A 23,968-nucleotide genomic window follows, 5' to 3' on the forward strand; every position below is an offset into this window, starting at 1 on the left:
ATGAAATCATCTGAATTTACTGAAGTTATCTCTGTCTGAAGAGAAAATTAGTTTAATTTCAATTAAATGTGATAAAATAAGTATTTAAAATGTGTAGGGGTGAATACTTTCCCAACATTTCACACATTTAAATTCTGTAGTTCCAACCTGCTGTGTTACCGCCACCTGCTGGTGGTAGCCTGAACAGCAGATACAGTTGAAGATGAAACCCCTTAAATTGATTAAGTTTTGACAATATTTTCCACATATTAATATATACAAAAAATAACAACTTTAATCTGTAATTAACTGTAGATTTCTGTGAGTTTTATTTTTTAAAAAGCAGGATTTGTTCCTCTAAACTCCTGATGATCAGTGAACTGCTCAGCTCCGTGTTAGATGTTAACAGTTTTTCTCTCCGTCAACCCTGTGGCCGTAAACGACGGTTTCTGTTTAATATTTGATGATTTTAATATGAAGTGAGATTCCTGAGCTCGTATTTTCCTGACGTCTGACGGATGTTTGACAGCAGTTTGTCCTGGAAACTCGAAGTCGGAGGAAGAAACACATCATGTCTGTTTATACTTTAGTTCCAGTTGTCTTTTATTTTGATATTGTCAGAGAAAACTTGTATATTCCCCGCAGTCTTTAATAAAAACACTATTAGAAGCTCTGTGAGTGTTTTCACTGTCAGTCATGATATTCATTTGTGATCAAAACTGTTTTTAGTTTTTTAACATCTTTTTCCAGTTTCACATTATTTCACTTACAAAATTGATTTTGTTTTTAAATATATTGGTAAGATATTATGAAGCTCTTCCTGCTCATAAATATCTGTGTACAATCATAGACGAGCATTACTTATTAAAACAATTAGCATGTGACACTGATGAAATAAATGAACGTTTGATGCCAGAGGAATAAACTAGTCATATTCTAAAAGAGAAATGATGGGCATTAATTTTAGCAGTGGACCTCCTCTAATTATTAGCTTAGCATTTTGGCTAACTTTACAGTTTAGCGCACTTAGCTTCCACTTCATTAATTTTCCAGATAAAATTTAAAATGCTGATTTACTGTTTAGGATTAAATTAACAACTGTTGCAGATTGTTTAACTATGTTCATGCTCTTATTTTGAAGTGGATGAGGACTGTTTAGACAGCAGTTCCACTTCTGCCATGTTGGATATCAACATGGTGGAATTTAGCACGTTAGCATTAGCCTCTGCTAAATACCAGAAGCTAATGCGCTTTAGTGTTAGCCCAGCTAATGTCTATGATTTGTGCTTCAGGCTTAGCACAACTAAAATGTTTTTATTTGTTACCAATCGCTGATGTTACTGAAAACACTTCCTGTTCACACTGGGATCCGCCCACAATGACCTGCTGGTCCAATCAGGTGCGGCCTTTGAGATTCGGATTGTTTTGGACGCTCCTAATTTGTCTTCAGTATTGGTTAAAGTGATGATGTTAATTAAGATGGAGGCGTTGGTTCATAAATACTTTATACTGCCTTATGTTTGAAGAGCCAGACTTGTGGGCTCCAAACCGGAAGTTCTCAGAGTCTGTCGTTTTCCAGAAGAAACCTTCAGAGACGTGATCTTCCTTTCTCTGAGCTTGAACATCCTCTGAAGGCCTCGGCGGATCTCTTTGGTACGAACGCCGTAGATGATGGGATTGACCGTCGCGGGGATCAGGATGTAGGCAACGCCCATCAGGTTGTTGATGCCCGTTGCTATGGGAATGTTGAGGCTTCCGGACAGGAAGGCGATGGTGCCCACCAGGTAGAAACACACGATGACCATCAGGTGCGTGCTGCAGGTGTGAAGCGCCTTCAGGCGCTCCTCGCTGGCCGCCGCCGCCCTCACCACGACCTTCACGATCTTCACGTAGGAAAAGAAGATGACGGGGATGTCCACACCCACGAAACAGACGATCACCGCCAGCCCAGCCGCCTGGTTCCTCTGCGTACTGACGCAGGCCAGGCGGACCAGCGCCATGTGGTCGCAGTAGCAGTGCTGGATGACGTGGGAGCCGCAGAACCACAGAGAACCGGCCAGAACCACCAGCGCTGACATGATGGAGACGCTGCGCAGGAGCGCGAAGACGAGCAGCTTCAGGAAGGCGGAGGAGCTCATGATGTCCGTGTAGCGCAGCGGCTTGCAGATGGCGACGTAGCGGTCCAGCGCCATCACCAGCAGCAGCGTGGACTCCAGTGACGACAGGAAGTACGTGGAAAACATCTGGATGAGGCATCCGGCCAGCGAGATGTGGCTCCAGTCGAACAGCAGGTTGAGCAGCATGTTGGGGAGGATGGTGGAGGCCAGCAGGACGTCCACCACGCACAGCAGGCTCATCAGGACGTACATGGGGCTGCGCAGGCGCGCCACCCTGCGGATCACGTAGACCAGCGCAGAGTTTCCCAGCAGCACAGACAGGAAGCAGAGGAAGAACAGCAGCGCCAGAATCCAGCGGTGGTCCTGCAGCTCCGGAAAACATCTGAACCGGAAGCTGGAGTGGGACAAGTTCCTGGTGAGTGGAGCGTCCAACATGGCGCTGCTTCACCTGGAAACAACAACAGGTCAACAACAGATCGATCGATCAATCAATCAATCAATCAATCAATCAATCAATCAATCAATCAATCAATCAATCAATCAATCAATCAATCAATCAATCAATCAATCAATCAATCAATCAATCAATCAATCAATCAATCTTATTTGTATAGCACATTTCAGCAACACTTTAAAGTGTTTTACGTAAAAAACAGAAATACAGCCTCATAAAGACGTTACATGGTAAACATTACATGTTGCTGTTGTTACACATCAGAATGTTGATCAACGTTTCATTTATTATGTTTCAGAAGCAACTCTAAAGTTAGACTTTTAGTCTGGATTTAAAGGAAATCAGTGTTTCAGCTGTTTTGCTGTTTTCTGGAAGTTTGTTCCAGGCTTGTGGTGCAAGAAGCTGAAAGGTGCTTCATTTTGAAGGATGATCAGCAGCAGATCTTTAAGCAGTTCAGTGATTTATAAACTACTTTTAAAGTATTTCCTCTCAGTGGAAGGTGACAGAAGACCGACTTTGTAACTGTCTTTATGTGGCTCTGAATGTTCAGGTCAGAGTTCATCACTACACCAGATTTTCTCAGATGATTCTGATTTTCTCCAATCTATCTGCTAAGAAGGAAAAATTAACCAGTAAAGATTCAGATAATCTGTTTTTATAATAATTGTTTTTGCTGTGATTCTTCATTCTGAATGTTTCTATTAATTTAACAACCAGAATCCATTTTTATTTGGTGTTTTGTGCTGAGGGGGCAGAAAACCCAAAACCTGCAGTCAAGTTAGAGCAGCGCTGCTTCAACAAGCTTTTACTGAAGTAAGACTGAAAAAAAGTTTCCTGAAGTACTGAGTACCTGATCAAATGATCAAATTTAATATTTAAAAATCACAAAATTAGACGGACCAAAATATAAAGTTCATTGGAAATTTTTGTGTTTTAAGGACTGAAATTAAAATAATTTATATAAACACAGAATAACAAAATCAGGCCAAACAAAAATATTTCAAAACAGTTTTTTTTTTCAGTAAAAAACTGTTTGAACTTTGACAGAAGAGTTTATCTGCTGGATTTCTGGTTAAAACATGTTTGATTTTGATTCAAAATCCAGAAAATTTGCTCAAGTAAAAGTTAAAATTCTTTATTTTTTCCAATAAAGTTACTGAAGTAAATGTAACTTTACTACCAAACTCTGGAAGTGAGTAACATAAAAATATTAAAGTCTTATTATTTAGTTTTGTTGGTCTGTGAAGTAATGAAGCATCAATTCAATAAAAACATGGCAGCCACAGGATGGAGATATTAATAAAACAATTCAATTGTTTTTTCCATAATAAGTATGAATTTTATGGTTCTAAATAAATTCTGAATATTTAGATATTAAACTCAGTGGAAGAGATTTTATCATCTATAAATCCTTTAAACTATCACAGAAACAAAACTTTTATCATAAATAACTTGGTGTGATCCAGAAAAACAAAAAGGTTGAGTTATTTCCTGTCAGTTCGCATGAAGCTAAAGAAATTCCTGTTTTTCACATCTGCATTATTTAATTTAATTTCACACTGAAAACTAAAAACCAAATGTTCCTTTAGTTTTTAGGATCGTTGTTGCAGAACCTTTTTAAATCGACACAGAAAACACAAAGTGCCTGAACAAAACGACGTCATTCACAAATAATCACATAAAAATATAAACTAATATCAACTAAAGATTATACAGGAAAAATCATTCGTTCAATTCAATTTAATTTAAGAAAAAAAAAAAATAAAAAACTCAATTTGTAACTAAACGCTAATTAATTTAAATTAGGAACTTTAAGTAAAAGTTTAACAGTTTAAAAAAACCTTCAAGAATGTGAACAGAATCTGGATTAATAGAAGAACCAGAGAAATCCACCTCAACACGCCGTGTCTGGTTCGTCAGACTGGCTTAAATTAAATCAAACAGTCGAGTAAACATGAAAGTATTGAACAGATGTGGTAAAACCAGATTTAATCTCTCATCTGTTTAAATAAATAAACTCCAGTTTCTGTCTGGAAACATTTAGAGGGAAACTGAAACAGTCTGAGAGCTAAAAACCCGTTAAATTTCCTACCTGCTGCTGGATCCTCATCAGGACTCCCTCAGTCTCCCCTCGGCTCGTCTTATAGCCGACGTCCAGACGTCCCACAGGACGGCTGACCCTGAAGGCAGCAGCGTTGTGATTGGAGGTTTAAATCTGATCTCCAGAGGAATAAAAACACAGCAGCTGGAGATGAAACACATGTTCTGGTCCCAGTAGAACTGGGTCTATTACAGAAAAGTCTGTGAATACTGAGCCACCAATAGGCCGGTGTCTCCTTAAAGACCCTGTGTGTGTGAAGCAGGATGCTTTAGACAGTATGGGCTCCATGTTCTGGTTTCTAACTCCACAGTTCAGAACCGTAGTTTGTTCTGGTCACATTTCCAGACCAGCTGCTGGTTCACTGGTTGATAAGTAAAGTTATATTCAGTCATGAACCTGCTGGATCAGAACCAGTAAGGTTTAAAAACAAATATCACAGTAACTGTTGGAGTAAAATCCTCTTAAAAACTAAAATATTATCAAGAAAACGTTTGAAACATTTTTATTAGTACAATTTGGAACCAAAAACTTGAAATAGTTTTTCAGCCGTAAGTCACAGCTTGTGAGACGACAGCGTCCTCCAGATGTGTTTTCGGATCTCAGTGGTTCTGACTCCGTAGATGATCGGGTTTATACAGCTGGGAAGAAACAGGTACATGATGCTGACAGAAACATGACCAGCGTTTGGGAGACTGTTCATCCGATACGACAGGAAAGCCGTGAGCACAAAGGTCAAACTGATGATGATGACGATGATGTGAGTGATGCAGGTGTGCAGAGCTTTAGCACTGGATTTACCTGAACGCAGCACAGAGTGGAATATGATTATATATGAAGCAGCGATGCACAAGAAATCAAACACGGTGACCAGGAATACTGCTAATAACCCAACCAGACTGTTGATGGCTGTGCTGCCACAGCCCAACTCCACCAAGGCCATGTGTTCACAGACACAATGGTTTATCACATTCCTGAAGCAGTACAACACTTTACCTGCCAGAATCACCACCGTCACGATCATCACCACATTCCTGACCAGAAGAGGAATCACAAACCTGAGGAATCTGGGTAAAGACATGTGATCATGGTAGGAAAGGGGCCTGCAGATGGCAAAGTATCGATCCAACGCCATCCAGACCAGAAGAGTGGACTGACAGGTTCCTAAGAAATGAACAAAAAACATCTGAACCAGGCAGCCGCTGAGAGAGATCCCGCTGGCGTTGAACAAGACGTTCAGCAACAGGTTGGGGATGAGAATCAGTGGCAGGCACATATCAACAAATGACAAGCAGGCGATGAGGATGTACATCGGGGAGTGGAGGCTCCTCTGTGAAACGACCACATAGATCAGCAGGGAGTTGGCAAACAGAGACACAAAGAACAGAATCAGGAAGGGGATAGAAATGAAGGATTTCAGAGCTCCAAGCTCACTGAAGCCACTGAAGATGAAGTAGTTGTGCAAGGAAATGTTTTCCTTTAATGGTTCCATCATCGTCTTCTACCAAACCGTCCTGGTCCAGAGCTTCAGGATCAGACTGAAAGACAAACAGATAACAGGTCAATGTTCATTTATTAATGTCCGTCCATCAACTGTTTTCACAGCTTTTCAAAAATGAGTTGAATGATCTGATTGGACCGACCATCAGATGAATCCATCTTTAGTCTGTTTCCATTCCAAGTAGATTCAAAACATTGTTGATATTCCACTAAAACACAGTTTCCCTTTTGGTGTATTTCCATTAAATCAGAAACTTGTTAAAATCACATCAATAAGTTTGTTCACATGGTAGGTTATTAAAAACATGGATCCTCTCACTTCCTGTCTTCTCTGTCTTTTCTGACGGCTGTTGCTGCCATTTGGTACCCAGTGCAAAACCTTTTATTAAAAATAATTGTATTTTTTCGTGTTTCTGCCTTGGCCCATGGAAACGTCCAGCCAATTCAAAATGATTTATTTAGTTTTGTCTGCAGTGACTGATGTCCACCTCCTGCCTGCAGACTCACATTTCAAGACACTTTAGACAAACATTTCAGATCTATAAAGACTAAAACCAACAAAATAAAAACCAGATTTTGCCCATTAGCTGCACCATCCTGAATGCTGCCAAGAGGTTAGTCTGACCTTTCCTATTTTAACTTTTATATTTTTTATCTGTAGAGTTGCACCTAAATTTTGTTGTACAATGTTTCATTGTTACAATGAGAATAAAGATTTTGAGTTTTGTTTTGTCTGGTTTAGATTTTTCCTCTCCTGCCAATTCAAACTAATTTATATTTATGTGCCAATAAATTGTTGCAGTTCTGCATGAAGTCCAATCATTTCTGAGTCTCACTCTCAGTTTTCCAGTTATGTCAGTTTTTAATTGGGTTCAGCTGGTCTTTGTTTCACAAGTTTGTATCTTTGCAGTTTGTAGAAAAGAAGTAATTAGTTTGTCTTAAATAATTGAAGAATATCTTAGTTGAGACCTGGAAGATACAGAATTTATGAGTTGAAATTTAAAATAAAATAAGATGCAGAATAAGTTGCAGGCTGAAACGTTCCTGTTTTTAAAAAGTTGCATTTTGTATCTTTATGAGGACTTTATGTCCTTCTGTCATTGGCGTTTGAAATTTGAAGGATAAACTTCTGACTTTTGACAAAGCAACAAAGGTGGGAGAAAACATGAAGGGCAAAAACTGGCTGACATAAAACTGATCTGGAAGCAAAACAGACCCACGAATGATCACAAAACAGAAAATCCTGAATTTGATCAGTTCTTTTGAATTTAATGTGATCCCTGACAAAAAAAATCCCTTCAGCTTCATTTTTTAAGAAATCCTTTTTGACACCAAATTTCTGACTCGCACAAGAAAGAAAAAAAAAAAAGATACTGGTAATATATAAATAACATTTTGAAAAGTAGAATTTCAAACATCAGACAAACCCCAGGAAGAGCAGAAGAAGAAGAAGAAGCTGTTGTTTTATATTTCAATAAAAATCCTGAAGAAATAAATTAGACTGTCCAGAGGCCTTCAGATCAGCTGCCTTGTTGTAGACACCAACCGTCCTGATTATGAGAATAATAAACAGAAAAAAATCTAAGATTTGATGGTTGAACTGGGAGTTACTGAAGCTCTGCTGACAGTTCGGCTCTAAATGTTTCACCTGTTGCTGGCTGGAGTTTGTTGCTGAATCTCTGCAGACTGAAGATGACTTCAGTGAAAGGAAACCCGCTGAAACTCCACCTTTATACCCTCTGTCAAGTTACCATTGGCTGCAAAGATTATAACTTAAAACATGCTAAAAATAATTAACAGAATGCCAATAAATCTGCAATGTTTCTTCTGTTTCTTTAGGCCATCTATACAGTTTGAAAATAAATTATTTCCTGTGTTATTAACTTCATTTCTTCTGGTAAAATCAATTAATCTTTGGTACAAAAGCCATAAAAAGTTGTTTCAATGTAAAAAATGTATTTATTTCATTTTTTTTCCTCACATTCTAACCTTGAGAAAACGAAGAAATAAAGAGCTTTGGTTGATAATTTGACTGTTTTTTTTTCTGAAAACATGATGATGTGTCCAACACTAAAGAATCCTGCTGGTCATATCTTTCGTTTCTCTCACACACTTTAAATATTTCCTTAAATGCAATTCATTCACTTCAAACAGTAACATTTAACTTTTGGTGTTTTACATTTAAACATTTTATTATTTATGCCCTTTAATAGACACATTAAAATATTCACCTGTACTTTTTGTTGACATTAAACGTGCAGCACAAATAGTGTTGTGTTTGTTTTTTGCTAGTAACTGTCATTTACTACCGCAAGTAAATCCTTTTGGCTGCTTCTACCTTATTGGTCAGTCAAGGTTAATGTCAAGTTTAAGTAATTTGATTGGCTATGTTGGCTGGAGGGGCGGGGGCGGCGGTAAGAACTGCGATACGTCACAGCGCCCGCCATTTTAGATATGACAGATCCGCCAGTAAGCTAATACAAAATACAAGTGAATGAACGGAACGCCATAAAGCGCTCTTGTACGAAGTATTTTATTTTATTTTTAATATTTATGGTTATGGTGGGAACAATAACGGAGCTGTACGTGCCGCTCATACGAACTGTTGTTCAGGCCGGAAGAAGCTGGATTCTATTTTGTGGACTTTTTTTTTTTTACTTAATAGCTGGAGCTATGAAGTTTTTCTGGAGGTTTTCCTGGATTCTGGAGCTGCAGAACCGGACCGTAAGCCGGACCGGACATTTGGACCGGAGTTGGAGCGGTTTTGTTGCCGGCCCGTTACTCCGCGGTGGGGTGAGTAACCTGGTGGGAACCGCCATCATTAGGACTAGCATAACATGGACGTACGCTAACTTCCTAAAGCTAATGTGTTGCTTTATTCCTGAACGAGACTAAACATGTGAAATCGATAAATTTAGTTCTCCAGTCTGCTTTTTAATGTTGGTCTTTCTTAATTTTCTTCACTGTTTAAAGGAAGTTTTGTGCATAGTTGTGTAGTAGTTACATTTACTCAATTGGATTTACTTGAATTAACTTTCTGAAAAAAAAAACATTTTTGCAGTATTTTTACCACTTCGTACTTTTTACTTTTATGTGAGTCATGTCATTATGAAGCATTGCTACTCTAAATTGAGTTTGATTTCTGGATTTTCTACCCACTGAATGAAAAACAAACATGTTTTAACCAACAATTCACCAGACACAGACATACAGCTGCAGTTTCATGTTATTTATTGAAAGAAACTGATTTGGAAAAATATTTACTTTTACTTTATTTTCTTATTTTGTTGTTACTCATATAGACACATTTTGACAGCCTGATACATCCAACATATAAACATTTTATTTATATGTATATATAGAGAAGAAAAGAAGTTGATATTACAACAAACCTTAACATCTTCAGTTTTAGCTTGATCATTCAGGACTTCAACAGGCCTAGAGTCAGAAAGGGCAGCTAACATCTCTGCAGACCCCACACATCCTGGACACAGACTCTCCTAAGACTTGTATCTTTAGATTGGCGCTACGGAGAGTAATTTACAAAAATCAGCTGTCAGAGAGGGAGTTTATTCTTCGGTTGTCTCTATAATGAACCCAATGAAAATCTTACGCTGGGTAGTATTATTAATAATAATAATAATAATAATTAATAATAATAATAGTTTATTGATCCACTAAAGAGAGGGGGGAGAAGAATTTAGTCAGTTACTCTAAGAAACTGCCACTACCACAACCTGCTGTTTTTGTGTACTTTTTCTTTAAAGTTTGTCTAAATGAAAAAAAAATAAAAGTATGTTCTGTTCATTTTACCCATTGTTGTCTATATATGTGTATATCCTGTATGGCAAAAAAAACAGTGATTTGAGCTTTTTTGTCATTGAAGGATATTCTTGTAGCTATTGAGTGAACAACAACCTCCTCTGTTGTTCAGTTAAATGTGAGTGATTCTGTTCAAAGTGCTGAAGTTTGGTCCAAATGGACCAATGATCTCAAACAAAACAGCAGCAGAATGGTTGTAGTATTTTATTTTCATAGTTTTTATTTACCGACAAGAAGACAGCATTTTGAGGATATTTTGTCGAATCTCAGTGGTTCTGACTCCGTAGATGATCGGGTTTATACAGCTGGGAAGAAACAGGTACATGATGCTGACAAAAACACGACCAGCGTTTGGGAGACTGTTCATCCGATACGCCAAGAATGCCGTGAGCGTAAAGGCCAAACCGATGACAATGACGATGATGTGAGTGATGCAGGTGTGCAGAGCTTTAGCACTGGATTTACCTGAACGCAGCACAGAGTGGAATATGATTATATATGAAGCAGCGATACACAAGAAATCAACTACAGTAACCACAAAGACTCCTAATAACCCAACCAGACTGTTGATGGCTGTGCTGCCACAGCCCAACTCCACCAAGGCCATGTGTTCACAGACACAATGGTTTATCACATTCCTGAAGCAGTACAACACTTTGCCTGCCAGAATCACCACCGCTGACACCATGATCACATCCCTGATGAGAACTGGGATGATAAACCTGAGGAATCTGGGTAAAGACATGTGATCATGGTAGGAAAGGGGCCTGCAGATGGCAAAGTATCGATCCAACGCCATCCAGACCAGAAGAGCCGACTGACAAGCTCCTAACATGTGAATCAAAAACATCTGAACCAGGCAGCCGCTGAGAGAGATCCCGCTGGCGTTGAACAAGACGTTCAGCAACAGGTTGGGGATGAGAATCAGTGGCAGGCACATATCAACAAATGACAAGCAGGCGATGAGGATGTACATCGGGGAGTGGAGGCTCCTCTGTGAAACGACCACATAGATCAGCAGGGAGTTGGCAAACAGAGACACAAAGAACAGAATCAGGAAGGGGATAGAAATGAAGGATTTCAGAGCTCCAAGCTCACTGAAGCCACTGAAGATGAAGTAGTTGTGCAAGGAAATGTTTTCCTTTAATGGTTCCATCATCGTCTTCTACCAAACCGTCCTGGTCCAGAGCTTCAGGATCAGACTGAAAGACAAACAGATAACAGGTCAATGTTCATTTATTAATGTCCGTCCATCAATCCACCCATTATCCATTTAACCAAACAGCATCTTTGGAAGCTGCTTTTCATTTCTATGGTAATGAGTGGTTAGGCAACCAAAGGTCCTTCTTCACAGCCTCCACACGTGTCTTTAATTTAGTTTTGCTTTAGTTTCTGCAAACCTGACGTCAGTCATTTATACAACAAGGTCTCCTGGATGGTTGACTTATGCAAACTTTTTCTTTTCCTTTCCTGCCTGTTGTCCAATTTCCAACAAGACAGACAACCAGTTTCTTCCTCGAAGCTACATCTACAACAAAGTCTTGAAGATGGTCCATTTAAATTCCCAACTACAACAAAAACAAACTCTGAAGTTCAAGTGGAAAATCTTAGGAAAAGAGATTTCCATGTTTGTAGCTTATCCCAACAGCTTGATTGGCTTCACAATGTCTCTTAGTGTTTTACACCTCCAATTTAACACCAGTCAATAATTGATTTAACCTTCTGTCCCCTTGTTAAACATATGGCTGTCTAACAAACCTGAGCCACAGAAACTAAAGAAATCTGTAAGGAGATAAATAACAGAGCTGTAAATCTGCAAAGATTTAAAAAAACAATAAAATTAATAAAAACATTAAAATACTTCAGTCTCATGAGAAATTAACAAATTGTAGAAAAAACAAAAGCATTTTTTGGTCAGGAAAAGAGGCAAAAAAATTTTAATTTGCTTCATCACAGAATGTTTTTTTATCTCTAACAAAACTTTTCATTTTTATTTTAACAGAAATTAATGTCTAAAAGATTTTTAATTTATTGTTGCCATTTTATATCTATAATTTTATCTTACAAGTTTCAGAATTTGCATGATCTATATGAACAACGTTTCAGCGTGATTTATTAAATATGTGAGTTTATGGCAAGAAAACTCCTATTTGCTGTAAAAATCTTGTCAAAATGAAGTGATTGTGATGGAAAGTTGCTTTAAGGAACTCCCCAACCTCCAACATTTAACTCTCCTGTTTCACTGAAACAAGAAAACTTGTTGAAAAAGAAACAGATTTGGAATCTATTCAATATTCTCTCACTGGAATTTTTCTCTTTCTTACCTTTTATAATGTTGTCAATAAGAAAAAAAAATTAGGAAATGACTTTGCACCATCTTCTGCTTTCATTTGAGTTTATAATCTTAAAACTAAAGGCTGAGCTGGTTTCAAAAAAATAAAAACTGAACAACAGTTAAAAACTAAAATAAAATCTAAACATACTGATGAAACAGTTTCCTGCTTAACTCAAAATTTCAGTGATTTCAGATTTTAACCTCAAAAGACAATTATATAAACCTTTAGCAGAACTTTAGAGAAATGAAGTTTATTGATTATTTTGTCAGACAAACCTTAGAAAAAGCAGAAGTTATTTCCTCGGGTTTGACTTGACATCAACAAATATGCTGAAAACACAGAAAGAAAGTACTTATTGTTTTTGTATCGGAGACTAAAGTCCCTGAAAGATAAAGTGACACAAAAGTTAAAACCTCAGTGAGAACAGAAATGATTTGGTGGTTAAATTAGAAGATAACAAAATGCTGTAAATGGTTCACCTGTTGTTGGACGTGTGCTACTGAACGTCTCTGCAGACTAAACATCTCTTCTTCACCCAGCTGTGAGAAACTACTTCCTCTGGCTCAGCACTTTTATACCTTTTGGCCTGCTGCCATTGGCTGAAGACAAAATGGAGCTCATCGCCAAACTATTACAACTCCAAAAGTGAAAATGCTGGGAAGGGTAATGAGAAAAAGCAACATAAACTCTACAACTTCCTTCAAACTTTTAATTCTGAGTGCCTAAATACAGAAAAATTAAGGTTTTTTGGGAGATTAAAGTCAAAAGTCCTGATGTTAATCTGATTGAGATGATGTGGGATAACCCTAAACAGGCAAAACATGCTCAAAAACCACTAAATGCAACTGAATAACACAACTCTGCAAAGGAGAGTACACCAAAGTCTGTCACTGGATTTGACCAATCTGAACTCCAGCTGTCTTTCCCAGTTAAACTCTGTTTCCCAGTTAAGCTCTTGTTTCCCAGTTAAACTCTGTTTCCCAGTTAAACTCTGCAGTTTGTTCTGGACAGAGGCTTTGATGATTTCATGATGGGATTTTCTGATCTGCAGGTCAAAGGTTTCTACCATCTTACAAACTTACACACAATCAGAAATTGATAATTAGCTGATTGTTTTAATGTAAAACAGTATTTTAAAGTCTATTCTTTGAGCTACAGGGAGCCAGTGGAGAGACTTTAAAACTGGTGTTATGTGCTCTATCTTCCTGGTTTTAGTCAGAACTCCAGCAGCAGCATTCTGGATCAGCTGCAGCTGTTTGATTGATTTTTTGGACAGACCTGTGAAGACGCCGTTACAATAATCAATACGACTGAAGATAAACGCATGGATGAGTTTCTCTAGATCTGGCTGAGACATTAGTCCTTTAATCCTGGAAATGTTCTTCAGGTGATAGAAGGCCGACTTTTCTAGTTTGTTTACAGTATTTGATTAGAGATTCTGCATTGTATGTTGATCTGATTGTGAATGTCCATTTTAACGCAAGGAAATGAGTCCAATCCAATAAATTAATTTACTATATATATTTTCGAGAATTTCTGCCGTCTTGGTAAGAATTGCTGTCTTGGTATGTCTCCTTGATGCACATTTGTCCTCCCACATGCTTATGGACCATCCATTGGCATTGGCATTCACCAAACCATCCATTCAATAGATTGTTCCCTAACACACTGATGAATGGTCGACATCTTTGAGCACCTGGGTGAGTCATGATGTCATCTGGGAAGGTCACCTGTGGGATGGTAGGGTATGGTCTCCTGGTGGGTTTATCAAGTCCTACCGATGTAAAACGTTTGGTCAGGACTTTCCAAATTACTCGTTTGTGCACACCATGTTCACCAATTATTGTGATTCTGATATCAGAACAAAACTTGATTCCAACAATCACTGGAGATAAGACTGGAGTGGAGTGTGACTCCTTTACCAAAGGGAGGGAATTGGTCTGACGGCTGAAACTTGTTCCTGTCTGGGTCGTAAACCAAACAGTGATCTCCAATGAAGCAGTACATGTACCACAGAATGACTGAAAAAGTACTTTATTGACATTGGTAGAAAACTTCCTTCGTATTAAAAAATAATTCACAGTTTTTACCTATCGACAAGAAGACAGTAGTTTTAAGACATTTTGTCGAATCTCAGTGGTTCTGACTCCGTAGATGATCGGGTTTATACAGCTGGGAAGGAACATGTACATGGTACTGACGAAGAGACGACCAGCGTTTGGGAGACTGTTCATCCGATAAGCCAAGTAAGCCGTGAGTAAGAAGGTCAAACTGATGACAATGACGATGATGTGAGTGATGCAGGTGTGCAGAGCTTTAGCAGTGGATTTACCTGAACGCAGCACAGAGTGAAATATGATTATATATGAAGCAGTGACGCAAAAGAAGTCAACAATAGGGACCACAAAGACTCCTAATAACCCAACCAGACTGTTGATGGCTGTGCTGCCACAGCCCAACTCCACCAAGGCCATGTGTTCACAGAAGCAGTGGTTTATCACATTCCTGAAGCAGTACAACACTTTACCTGCTAGAACTGTGACCAGTGACACCATGATCACATCCTTGATCATAACTGGGATGATAAACCTGAGGAATCTGGGTAAAGACATGTGATCATGGTAGGAAAGGGGCCTGCAGATGGCAAAGTATCGATCCAACGCCATCCAGACCAGAAGAGCCGACTGACAAGCTCCTAACATGTGAATCAAAAACATCTGAACCAGGCAGCCGCTGAGAGAGATCCCGCTGGCGTTGAACAAGACGTTCAGCAACAGGTTGGGGATGAGAATCAGTGGCAGGCACATATCAACAAATGACATGCAGGCGATGAGGATGTACATCGGGGAGTGGAGGCTCCTCTGTGAAACGACCACATAGATCAGCAGGGAGTTGGCAAACAGAGACACAAAGAACAGAATCAGGAAGGGGATAGAAATGAAGGATTTCAGAGCTCCAAGCTCACTGAAGCCACTGAAGATGAAGTAGTTGTGCAAGGAAATGTTTTCCTTTAATGGTTCCATCATCGTCTTCTACCAAACCGTCCTGGTCCAGAGCTTCAGGATCAGACTGAAAGACAAACAGATAACAGGTCAATGTTCACTTAATGTCCGTCCGTCAATCCACCCATTATCCATTTAACCAAACAGCATCTTTGGAAGCTGCTTTTCATTTCCAGAGGACTCAGTGGTTCAGCAACCAAAGGACCATTTTTTACAGCTTCCTCCCATTCCTTCAGATTAAAATTACCTTGCTGTTTTCTCCAGGTAACTTTATCATTCCTACCTGGGCATTAAAGGCTCCCAACAGGAGAAACTCCAGATGGCGGCCTGACGGAGAAAACATTCAGAAATGTTAAAAAGGTGAAGTAATCTGAGCCGCTGAAGGATTCATTACCACAAAGATCACTCCTTCATCTGCCAGGGGACACGTTTCACAGGGGAGGGCAGCGACACTCATCTGGATGTTTCTGAGTCTCGCATGTATCTAGAAACATGGTTCACCATTCTGGCCAAGAATTACAAGTTCATGCATTTATTCCAAGGCTTGGATAAAACCTTCTGACCTGAAACTTAAACTGAGTTTGTAAAGAGAACGGGCCGGCATGATGGATTTGTGTAATTTAGATTTTTGCTCCAGTCTTTTCATCACTCTGCTCACATCTTCCTTTATCTGAAGACCTTTAACCGCCTCAGAGCAAAATCAGACAGGATGAAGATTTAAGTGAACACTTTGATAAACATCATCCTTAAATTTCAGGCAGTTTCATCTTTGCAAACTGGAAATCCACAGACAGTTTTAAAGATGGATGAAAAGTCACATTTTACTATAAACTGACATATTAGTCTGTCAGCAAAGAAAATTATCATCTGAACAGTTTTAAACCTTTTCTTTTCACAAGAAAAAAATAAAATCATTTTGGAATTAACAGCTGGTTTAATAATGATAAATGATGGATTACCTACAGCTGGTATGTTGTGCAGCCCTGTGGAATAAAGAAAACAAAAAAATAAATCTGCAAGCAGAGAAACTACATTCCTGTAATTCCAATGATCTACAGAAAAAAATAGCAAAATAAATATTCTTATAATTATTATAATGCAAACATTTAAAACAACACACAAACATAAGAGTCTGTTTTTAACCTTGCCTGTGATGCACTCATTGATATTAAAAAGAAACTGTTAAGACAAACATTTAAAAAGTCTCAGGAGAAATGAATGCCATCTTAGAGGAAACATGACTGTGTTTCGGGTTATTAAATTCTTCTTTTACTGGGGTTAGTTAGTTATAGAGGCACAAAACATTTCATGGGTTTTATATCTCAATAATAAAATCTTTCACGTTCACATAAATAATTAGATTTAAATCATTTCCTTTGGTATTTGACAACACCTGTACTTTTATTGATCTTACAAGTTTCTCAGATTTGTATCTATGTCCACAATAACATTTCACAGTGACTGTGTCTTTAAATCTTATTCTACTTTTTAAACGTGTGCTAAGATAAACTCCTGTTTCTGTAAAATCATGGCTGACGTCTGTAACGAACTTCCCACATCGACCAACTGTTCACACACTGAATGGAAGAGCGGACATCTCCTCCAGTTTTACTGAAACAAATGCTTCTGAATGAAAAGAGATCATGAAAAATGTTGAATGTACTCCTTACATTTCAATAAAGTTCTCAAAAAGTAAAAAAAATGCAAGGAAAGATTTCACCCCTATTTGTAGCCTCATCTGTTTTGACTAGGATTTAAAAATGAAGGAGAGAAACAGGTAAACAAGAGATCAAACTGAAACATAACCGGGTTGTAAGTGATTCAATCTAACGTAACTCGTATACTGTGTTAAACATGTTCTGGTTTCCTGCTGAACTCAAAACCTTACAAATTTCAAAACTCCAAAGAAAAGAAACTAAACTTTTTGGCAGCACTTAAAAATAAAAATATCAGTTAAGCTAAAAAGGAGGAATTTATAAATCAAACCTTCAGAGGAGCAAAAGTTTCCTCAAGTTTGAATCACATCAACAAAACGCTGAAAACAGAAAAAAATAACAATTTCTGTATTAGACTCAAGTGCCTGAGAGAAATGAAGGAAAATAAATAAACATGAAACAGCAGAAATGGTGAAACCAGAAGTTAACATTTGACCCACTGATATCCCGGCTCTGAACGTTTCAGTGGTTTGGAGTTTGGTACCGACCGGTTCTGCTGGCTGGGTGTCTTTCCTTTATCCAGATGAGAGAACAAAATCCTTCTGACTCAGCACTTTTATATCTTCTGTCGCGCTCCGTCATTGGTTAGAGAAAAGTTAGAGCAAATCTCTGAACTTTTACAACCCGAGACGTAAATGCTGGGATGGGAAATAACACAAAACGTAACTTTTTAACTGAACTTTTATTTAGAGCCAATAAAGATGAAAGATCATTTATGCATCAATTTGATCGATTTAATTGCACCTTCAAGTGTCCTCCATTCTTCTTTTTCTAGTTTTGATCAAACTCATTGTACTCTGGATTGTAGTTTAGTTCTCTGACTTCTTGTCTGAATGATAAAAAAACATGATAAGATTGGAGATTTTAACACTCATAGCAACAAAACGTTACAGTCTTAGTAAAACCTAGACTGATATCTTAAAATGGGGTTTACCTAAAACGTCTGCACTGCGACACACTACTGTTGTACTCTTCATCTTCACTCATCATACAGAGTGGAAACAACAACTTCCTTACAACTCTGACTTATTTGATCAAGTGAAAAGGTTTTGGGCCACATCATAGTTTAAGTTTTCATTTTAGAAAATGTTCAAAGCTAACAAAGACATCCACTGACTCAGCTCTCTGTGGCGTTTGCTGTTTATGGCTCTGGTGGTTGTGGGTCGGTGTTGGGGTTTCCCTGCCCTGTTAAAATTTGAGCTTCGTGTGCCGGTTTTGATTAAGGAGACATGAGTCGACTGGTTCCTTTCTGGACATTTATTAGCTCCATCAAAACGGACATTAAACGTCCAATAAAGACCGGCTGGAATCAGGTTCCATCTGCTTCCAGCCGGGATCAGAAGTTTAAATGGTGGACTCATGATGAACTTCATTATCATTGTAGAAAACACGAAGCTAAGCTTGGCTTTCTACTGTGTCTTCTGACGTTGGTGCCATGGCGGTTACTGGTGTCCCTCCATTCAGGGAAAATGATGATCCTCTGCGCCGAACTGCTCCTTCTCTCTTCTCAGCACTTTGTAAAATGTGTGGGATATTCCATGCTACAGACACTCTTTAGTTATCATGTGACAACATGTAGTGTCGATGACTGATGCCTTTAGAAGCCGTTTGGTTCTGTGGTATAATAAAATATTGGCTGGAATTGGTCAGTTTGTTGTTGATTCCAGTCTAATGAATTTCTATGGGTTAGTCTGCTAGCTTGATGCTTTTAGCATTAGCTGTTAAAACACTGTTAAACTCCACATTGTTGCAATCAACTGTTAGTTATTCCAACACTTAGTCAAATAAAAGAAATTGGTGCTTTCTGTAGGTTTTTCATTTAAAGGGAACAAAATTCAAAATCCAATTTTTTTAGCCCATAACTTTATTTTTTGTGTATTTTGTGTGTCTAGGAATTCAAACTGTAGTTTTATTCTCTCGCTGCTGTGTAGATATCTCTATAATCTCTTTGGGTTATATTTTTCAGTTTGTTCATTCTCTATTGTTTGTAATGTTTTATTGTCTCATCACCGCATTTGCTGTGGAACTGCTAAACAAGGTCATGACTTCCTGCTAAACCGTTTTATGAATCCGCCATGTTTTTACCTTGCAGCAGTTTTATAGTCCAGGTTCAGTTATGCTAAAGTAATCAAGTCAAAATGTTTAGTGTGGATTAATTCCTTGCATCGTCCCCCATGTCACAGGAACTCGACCCTTTTCTGCCTCAGACTTGGAGGCACTGATTCTGATCCCAGCAGCTTCACGCTGCAGTGAAGCCCATAGGACAGCATCATCTGCAAAACGCAGCGATGCAATCCTAAGGCCACCAAAACGGATCCTCTCATTTAGAGATGTAATAGCGTAACAGGATGACTGAAAAAGTACTTAATTAAAATTAGTTTTTTAGTTTTAAAAAATATTTCCCAGTTCTTATTTACCGACAAGAAGACAGCACTTTGAGGATATTTTGTCGAATCTCAGTGGTTCTGACTCCGTAGATGATCGGGTTTATACAGCTGGGAAGAAACAGGTACATGATGCTGACAAAAACACGACCAGCGTTTGGGAGACTGTTAATCCGATACGACAGGAAAGCCGTGAGCACAAAGGTCAAACTGATGATGATGACGATGATGTGAGTGATGCAGGTGTGCAGAGCTTTAGCACTGGATTTACCTGAACGCAGCACAGAGTGGAATATGATTATATATGAAGCAGCGATGCACAAGAAATCAACTACAGTAACCACAAAGACTCCTAATAACCCAACCAGACTGTTGATGGCTGTGCTGCCACAGCCCAACTCCACCAAGGCCATGTGTTCACAGACACAATGGTTTATCACATTCCTGAAGCAGTACAACACTTTGCCTGCCAGAATCACCACTGCTGACACCATGATCACATCCCTGATCATAACTGGGATGATAAACCTGAGGAATCTGGGTAAAGACATGTGATCATGGTAGGAAAGGGGCCTGCAGATGGCAAAGTATCGATCCAACGCCATCCAGACCAGAAGAGCCGACTGACAAGCTCCTAACATGTGAATCAAAAACATCTGAACCAGGCAGCCGCTGAGAGAGATCCCGCTGGCGTTGAACAAGACGTTCAGCAACAGGTTGGGGATGAGAATCAGTGGCAGGCACATATCAACAAATGACAAGCAGGCGATGAGGATGTACATCGGGGAGTGGAGGCTCCTCTGTGAAACGACCACATAGATCAGCAGGGAGTTGGCAAACAGAGACACAAAGAACAGAATCAGGAAGGGGATAGAAATGAAGGATTTCAGAGCTCCAAGCTCACTGAAGCCACTGAAGATGAAGTAGTTGTGCAAGGAAATGTTTTCCTTTAATGGTTCCATCATCGTCTTCTACCAAACCGTCCTGGTCCAGAGCTTCAGGATCAGACTGAAAGACAAGTAGAAAAAAAGGAAATCAGGTCAATGTTGATTTCCAACCAACCAATCATACATTAATGTAGTTGAACTACTTCTGATGTTGAAGACATCTCCAACGCATCTGAATCAAATAAATGCAATGAACTGTAGAAAACCCCTCCGCATAAAGAACATATCAAATACAGGAAAACCTCAATCTAAACCAACTATGAAACTCTCCATAACCTCTAGGAAAAGAGATGTTAACATGTATTTAAAATACTTCAGTTTCATGAAAAATGAATTTGGCCATATTTTAGAAGTCCTAAATATGTTTTGTGATATTTTATCAAAACACGTCACTGGCTTTGTGGAAGGTTTTCTCTAGTTACAAAGACGGCCTTCTATCACCTGAAGAACATTTCCAGGATTAAAGGACTAATGTCTCAGCCAGATCTAGAGAAACTCATCCATGCGTTTATCTTCAGTCGTATTGATTATTGTAACAGCGTCTTCACAGGTCTGTCCAACAAATCAATCAAACAGCTGCAGCTGATCCAGAATGCTGCTGCTGGAGTTCTGACTAAAACCAGGAAGATAGAGCACATAACACCAGTTTTAAAGTCTCTCCACTGGCTCCCTGTAGCTCAGAGAATAGACTTTAAAATACTGTTAGTTTATAAATCACTGAATGGTTTAGCACCACAATACATTAAAGATCTGCTGCTGTTGTATCAACCTTCCAGAACCTCTCAGGTTCTGGTTCTGCTCTCCAGAACCAGAACCAGAACCAAACGAGGAGAACCAGCATTCAGCATCTATGCACCAAAAATCTGGAACAAACTTCCAGAAAATTGTAAAACAGCTGAAACACTGACTTCCTTTAAATCCCAACTAAAAACCCACTTGTTTAGGATTGTATTTGAAACGTAATCAATTACATATTTATTGATGAAACTTGACTTGATGTTGTGTTTTTATTGTTCATTCCATGTTGCATTGTGTTTCTGTTTGATTTGATGTGAAGCACTTTGAAATGCCTTGATGCTGAAATATGCTATACAAATAAAGTTTGATTGATTGATTGATAGATAATAATGTTTAATTTTTATCTTAAGTTTTTTAGAATAAGTTTTGAGTTTCCGTTTTTACATCATGTATATTATTTTACTTGTTAAATAAGTGTATTTGCACCTAGACAAACTCATATTGTCATAAAATTCTTGGCAAAAATCCGTATTTGTTACATAAACTTTCAACATCGACAGTTTCTCACATTTCTTCTTTTTGTACTGGAAGAGAAACAATGGAGAGTGAAGAGTGACCCTGAAGATTTGAAATGTAATCGCAATAATTTTCTCATTGGAAGTTTTTACTTCTTTATCTTTAGAAAACATTCAGAGTTTAAAATGGCAGGAAAACACCTTTATCTGCTTAATATGACATCCAACTTGAGAAGAAAAGCAGCAAAATGCTGAACAAGTTGCAAACAAGTTAAACTTACCAACATAATTCTATTGTAAATGTTAAAATCAAAAATACCATAAATGCTAATTTTGCACATGAGAAATGTATGTTTAAAGGAAAAAGGTGCTGGTCCCCCATTGACCCCTGAACTACATCAATGTCTTCAGACTCTGATTTTAAAAGAAAACATATTAGCAACATTTTAAACATACATGTTGAAACAACCATAAAGGAGAAATTCTCTCATCAGACAAAACTTAAAAAGAGAAGTTTAGATCTCAAAACACACATGCTAAAACACTGAAAAGGATCACTAAATGTTCCTGTTACACTCAAATCCCTGAAAGATGTGAAGGAGAATAAATAGAGTGAGAGAAAAGTTAGAACAGCAGAAATGATTTGAATTTAAATGATAATCTGCTGGCAGTTCAGCTTTGATAGTTTCACCTGTTACTGAACGTCTGCTCATATCTTCTTTATGGCTGTGAAAACAGACTCCCACTGACTCAGACCTTTTATATCTTCGGTTACTCCGACATTTTAAAGAAAGGTTTGATCACATTTCCTTTCCTGAGTCTCTTGGGGCAGCTCGTAGGTTTGCTCGACCGTTCCTGGGTTTGCTGCAGGGTTGAAGTTCACAGATGTGACCTTGGCATGACGGTGGGAAATATTTTACCTAACAAGATTGATTATTTGATTATTTTTGGGTGAAATGTGATTAATAAACACTGAGGAGCTGAACTAGGACTGGAATACGTTAGAAAATAAAATAAAGCAGGTTATGTACAACTCTGATTATCCTCTTCATCAGACTGTGACACAACAACAGAGTATCTCTGAAGGCTTATTGAGAACTGCTGAGATACTGACTGCTACAGGAGGCTTTTTCTGCTCACAGCCATCAGTTACAACATTTAGCTTCTCTTTGGGATCGATAAAGTATTTTTTAATCTAATTGAACCACACAGTTTAATATATAACCACATAATGGTAACCACTAATCTCAGCTTGAACCAGAGAATAATGAACTGTAGGGATGTTAGTGTTTAAAATATTTATGCCTTCAGTCTCCCATCAACGTTTTACTGTAAATTCAACAGCAGCGTCTTTATTGGAGTATTTAGGAACTCTAAGGTCCAGTTTGGACGAATCGTTTCCAGTGCGTCAGCGTCTTTTGCATGTGCTGCCTGATCTCCGTGGTTCTGATGCCGTAGATGATCGGGTTGAAGCAGCTTGGGAACAATAAGTACATGGTACTGAAGAAAACCCGGACGGCCGGAGGAAGTTCATTCTTAATCCGATATGAAAGTAAAGCAATGAGAGCCAAGGCTAAGCTAACTGTGATCACCATTGCGTGAGTGATGCAGGTGTGTAATGCTTTGACGTGGGTCTTGCTGGACCTCAACATGGTGCTGATTATCAGAATGTAAGACGCAGCGATAAATAAGAAATCAAAGACAGGGATGAGGAAGACAGTGATCAGTCCAGCCAGGTTGTTGATGGCGGTGGATCCACAGGCCAGCTCCACCAAGGCCATGTGCTCACAGAAACAGTGGTTCATCACATTCCTGCAGAACGACAGCCTTCCTGCCAAACTCACAAACAGAGAGATGAGGAGCATGTTTCTGACGACCATCGGGACGATAAACTTCAGGAATCTCTGCAGCGCCATCAGTTCATGGTAGTGGAGTGGCAAACAAATGGCAAAGTATCGATCCAGAGCCATCCACACCAGGAAGGTGGACTGAAATGTTCCAAAGAAGTGAATGAAGTGCATCTGAACCAGGCAGCCAATCAGAGAGATTCCCTTCCAGTCAAACAGGAAGCTGAGCAACATGTTGGGAACAAAGAAAACCGGCAGACAGAGATCAACACAAGACATGCCGGCGATGAGGATGCTCATTGGCTGATGAAGGCTCCTCTGAGAAACGACAACATAAACCAGCAGGGAGTTGGCCAGCAGAGCCACGATGAACATGAGGAGGAACGGGACGAAGAGGACCGGCCTCAGGTCGCCCAGTTCTGCAAAACCGTTCAGGATAAAGTGCTGCTGTGAAGAGACGTTCTGCATCTTCTTTTTACCTAATCCTGTTACAGCCTTGATTCAGTCGGCCTGA

At 38.8% G+C, this 23,968-nt stretch overlaps 7 protein-coding genes across 10 annotated transcripts in view; 1 reads left to right on the forward strand and 6 right to left on the reverse strand.

Moving 5' to 3' along the window:
* Positions 1–649: 649 nt before the first annotated feature.
* On the reverse strand, positions 650–2,531 carry or55e1 (odorant receptor, family 55, subfamily E, member 1). Its single transcript, XM_044119869.1, has one exon. The coding sequence runs from the start codon at positions 2,529–2,531 to the stop codon at positions 1,494–1,496; it is 1,038 nt and encodes a 345-aa protein (XP_043975804.1). The 3' UTR covers positions 650–1,493.
* A 2,608-nt stretch (positions 2,532–5,139) lies between these two features.
* On the reverse strand, positions 5,140–7,835 carry LOC122832778 (olfactory receptor 52N2-like). Of its 2 annotated transcripts, XM_044119870.1 has the most exons (3): positions 7,797–7,835; positions 7,576–7,698; positions 5,140–6,186 (listed from the first exon to the last, which is right to left on the reverse strand). In XM_044119870.1, exon 3 carries the CDS (start codon positions 6,141–6,143, stop codon positions 5,205–5,207), a length of 939 nt encoding a protein of 312 aa, XP_043975805.1. In that variant the 5' UTR covers positions 6,144–6,186; positions 7,576–7,698; positions 7,797–7,835; the 3' UTR covers positions 5,140–5,204. The 2 variants fall into 2 exon arrangements, with proteins under 2 accessions (XP_043975805.1, XP_043975806.1); XM_044119871.1 differs by lacking the exon at positions 7,576–7,698 and having other exon boundaries at positions 7,797–7,831.
* A 791-nt stretch (positions 7,836–8,626) lies between these two features.
* The window catches only part of LOC122832779 (olfactory receptor 52K1-like), a 47,768-nt gene continuing 32,426 nt past the window's right edge, over positions 8,627–23,968 (forward strand). Inside the window, exon 1 of one of the 2 annotated variants that reach the window (XM_044119872.1) lies at positions 8,627–8,941. The gene's annotated coding sequence lies outside the window, so the exon portion shown is untranslated. Of the gene's footprint in view, positions 8,954–23,968 lie in introns of both variants that reach the window. The other variant, XM_044119873.1, reaches the window with a different exon arrangement.
* On the reverse strand, positions 9,952–12,859 carry LOC122832783 (olfactory receptor 52N2-like). The gene is made up of 3 exons (XM_044119876.1): positions 12,786–12,859; positions 12,582–12,635; positions 9,952–11,172 (listed from the first exon to the last, which is right to left on the reverse strand). Exon 3 carries the CDS (start codon positions 11,127–11,129, stop codon positions 10,194–10,196), a length of 936 nt encoding a protein of 311 aa, XP_043975811.1. The 5' UTR covers positions 11,130–11,172; positions 12,582–12,635; positions 12,786–12,859; the 3' UTR covers positions 9,952–10,193.
* On the reverse strand, positions 14,380–17,316 carry LOC122832784 (olfactory receptor 52N2-like). Of its 2 annotated transcripts, XM_044119877.1 has the most exons (4): positions 17,295–17,316; positions 16,272–16,291; positions 15,592–15,635; positions 14,380–15,375 (listed from the first exon to the last, which is right to left on the reverse strand). In XM_044119877.1, the coding sequence occupies exon 4, from the start codon at positions 15,330–15,332 to the stop codon at positions 14,397–14,399; it is 936 nt and encodes a 311-aa protein (XP_043975812.1). In that variant the 5' UTR covers positions 15,333–15,375; positions 15,592–15,635; positions 16,272–16,291; positions 17,295–17,316; the 3' UTR covers positions 14,380–14,396. The 2 variants fall into 2 exon arrangements, with proteins under 2 accessions (XP_043975812.1, XP_043975813.1); XM_044119878.1 differs by lacking the exon at positions 17,295–17,316 and having other exon boundaries at positions 16,268–16,648.
* Positions 19,416–20,514, reverse strand: LOC122832782 (olfactory receptor 52N2-like). The gene has a single exon (XM_044119875.1). It carries the CDS (start codon positions 20,370–20,372, stop codon positions 19,437–19,439), a length of 936 nt encoding a protein of 311 aa, XP_043975810.1. The 5' UTR covers positions 20,373–20,514; the 3' UTR covers positions 19,416–19,436.
* LOC122833021 (olfactory receptor 52K1-like) lies at positions 22,981–23,925 on the reverse strand. Its single transcript, XM_044120316.1, has one exon. The coding sequence runs from the start codon at positions 23,920–23,922 to the stop codon at positions 22,981–22,983; it is 942 nt and encodes a 313-aa protein (XP_043976251.1). The 5' UTR covers positions 23,923–23,925.

The sequence above is a fragment of the Gambusia affinis genome, linkage group LG06 (genome assembly GCF_019740435.1).
Source record: "Gambusia affinis linkage group LG06, SWU_Gaff_1.0, whole genome shotgun sequence".
NCBI classification, from domain to species: domain Eukaryota; kingdom Metazoa; phylum Chordata; class Actinopteri; order Cyprinodontiformes; family Poeciliidae; genus Gambusia; species Gambusia affinis.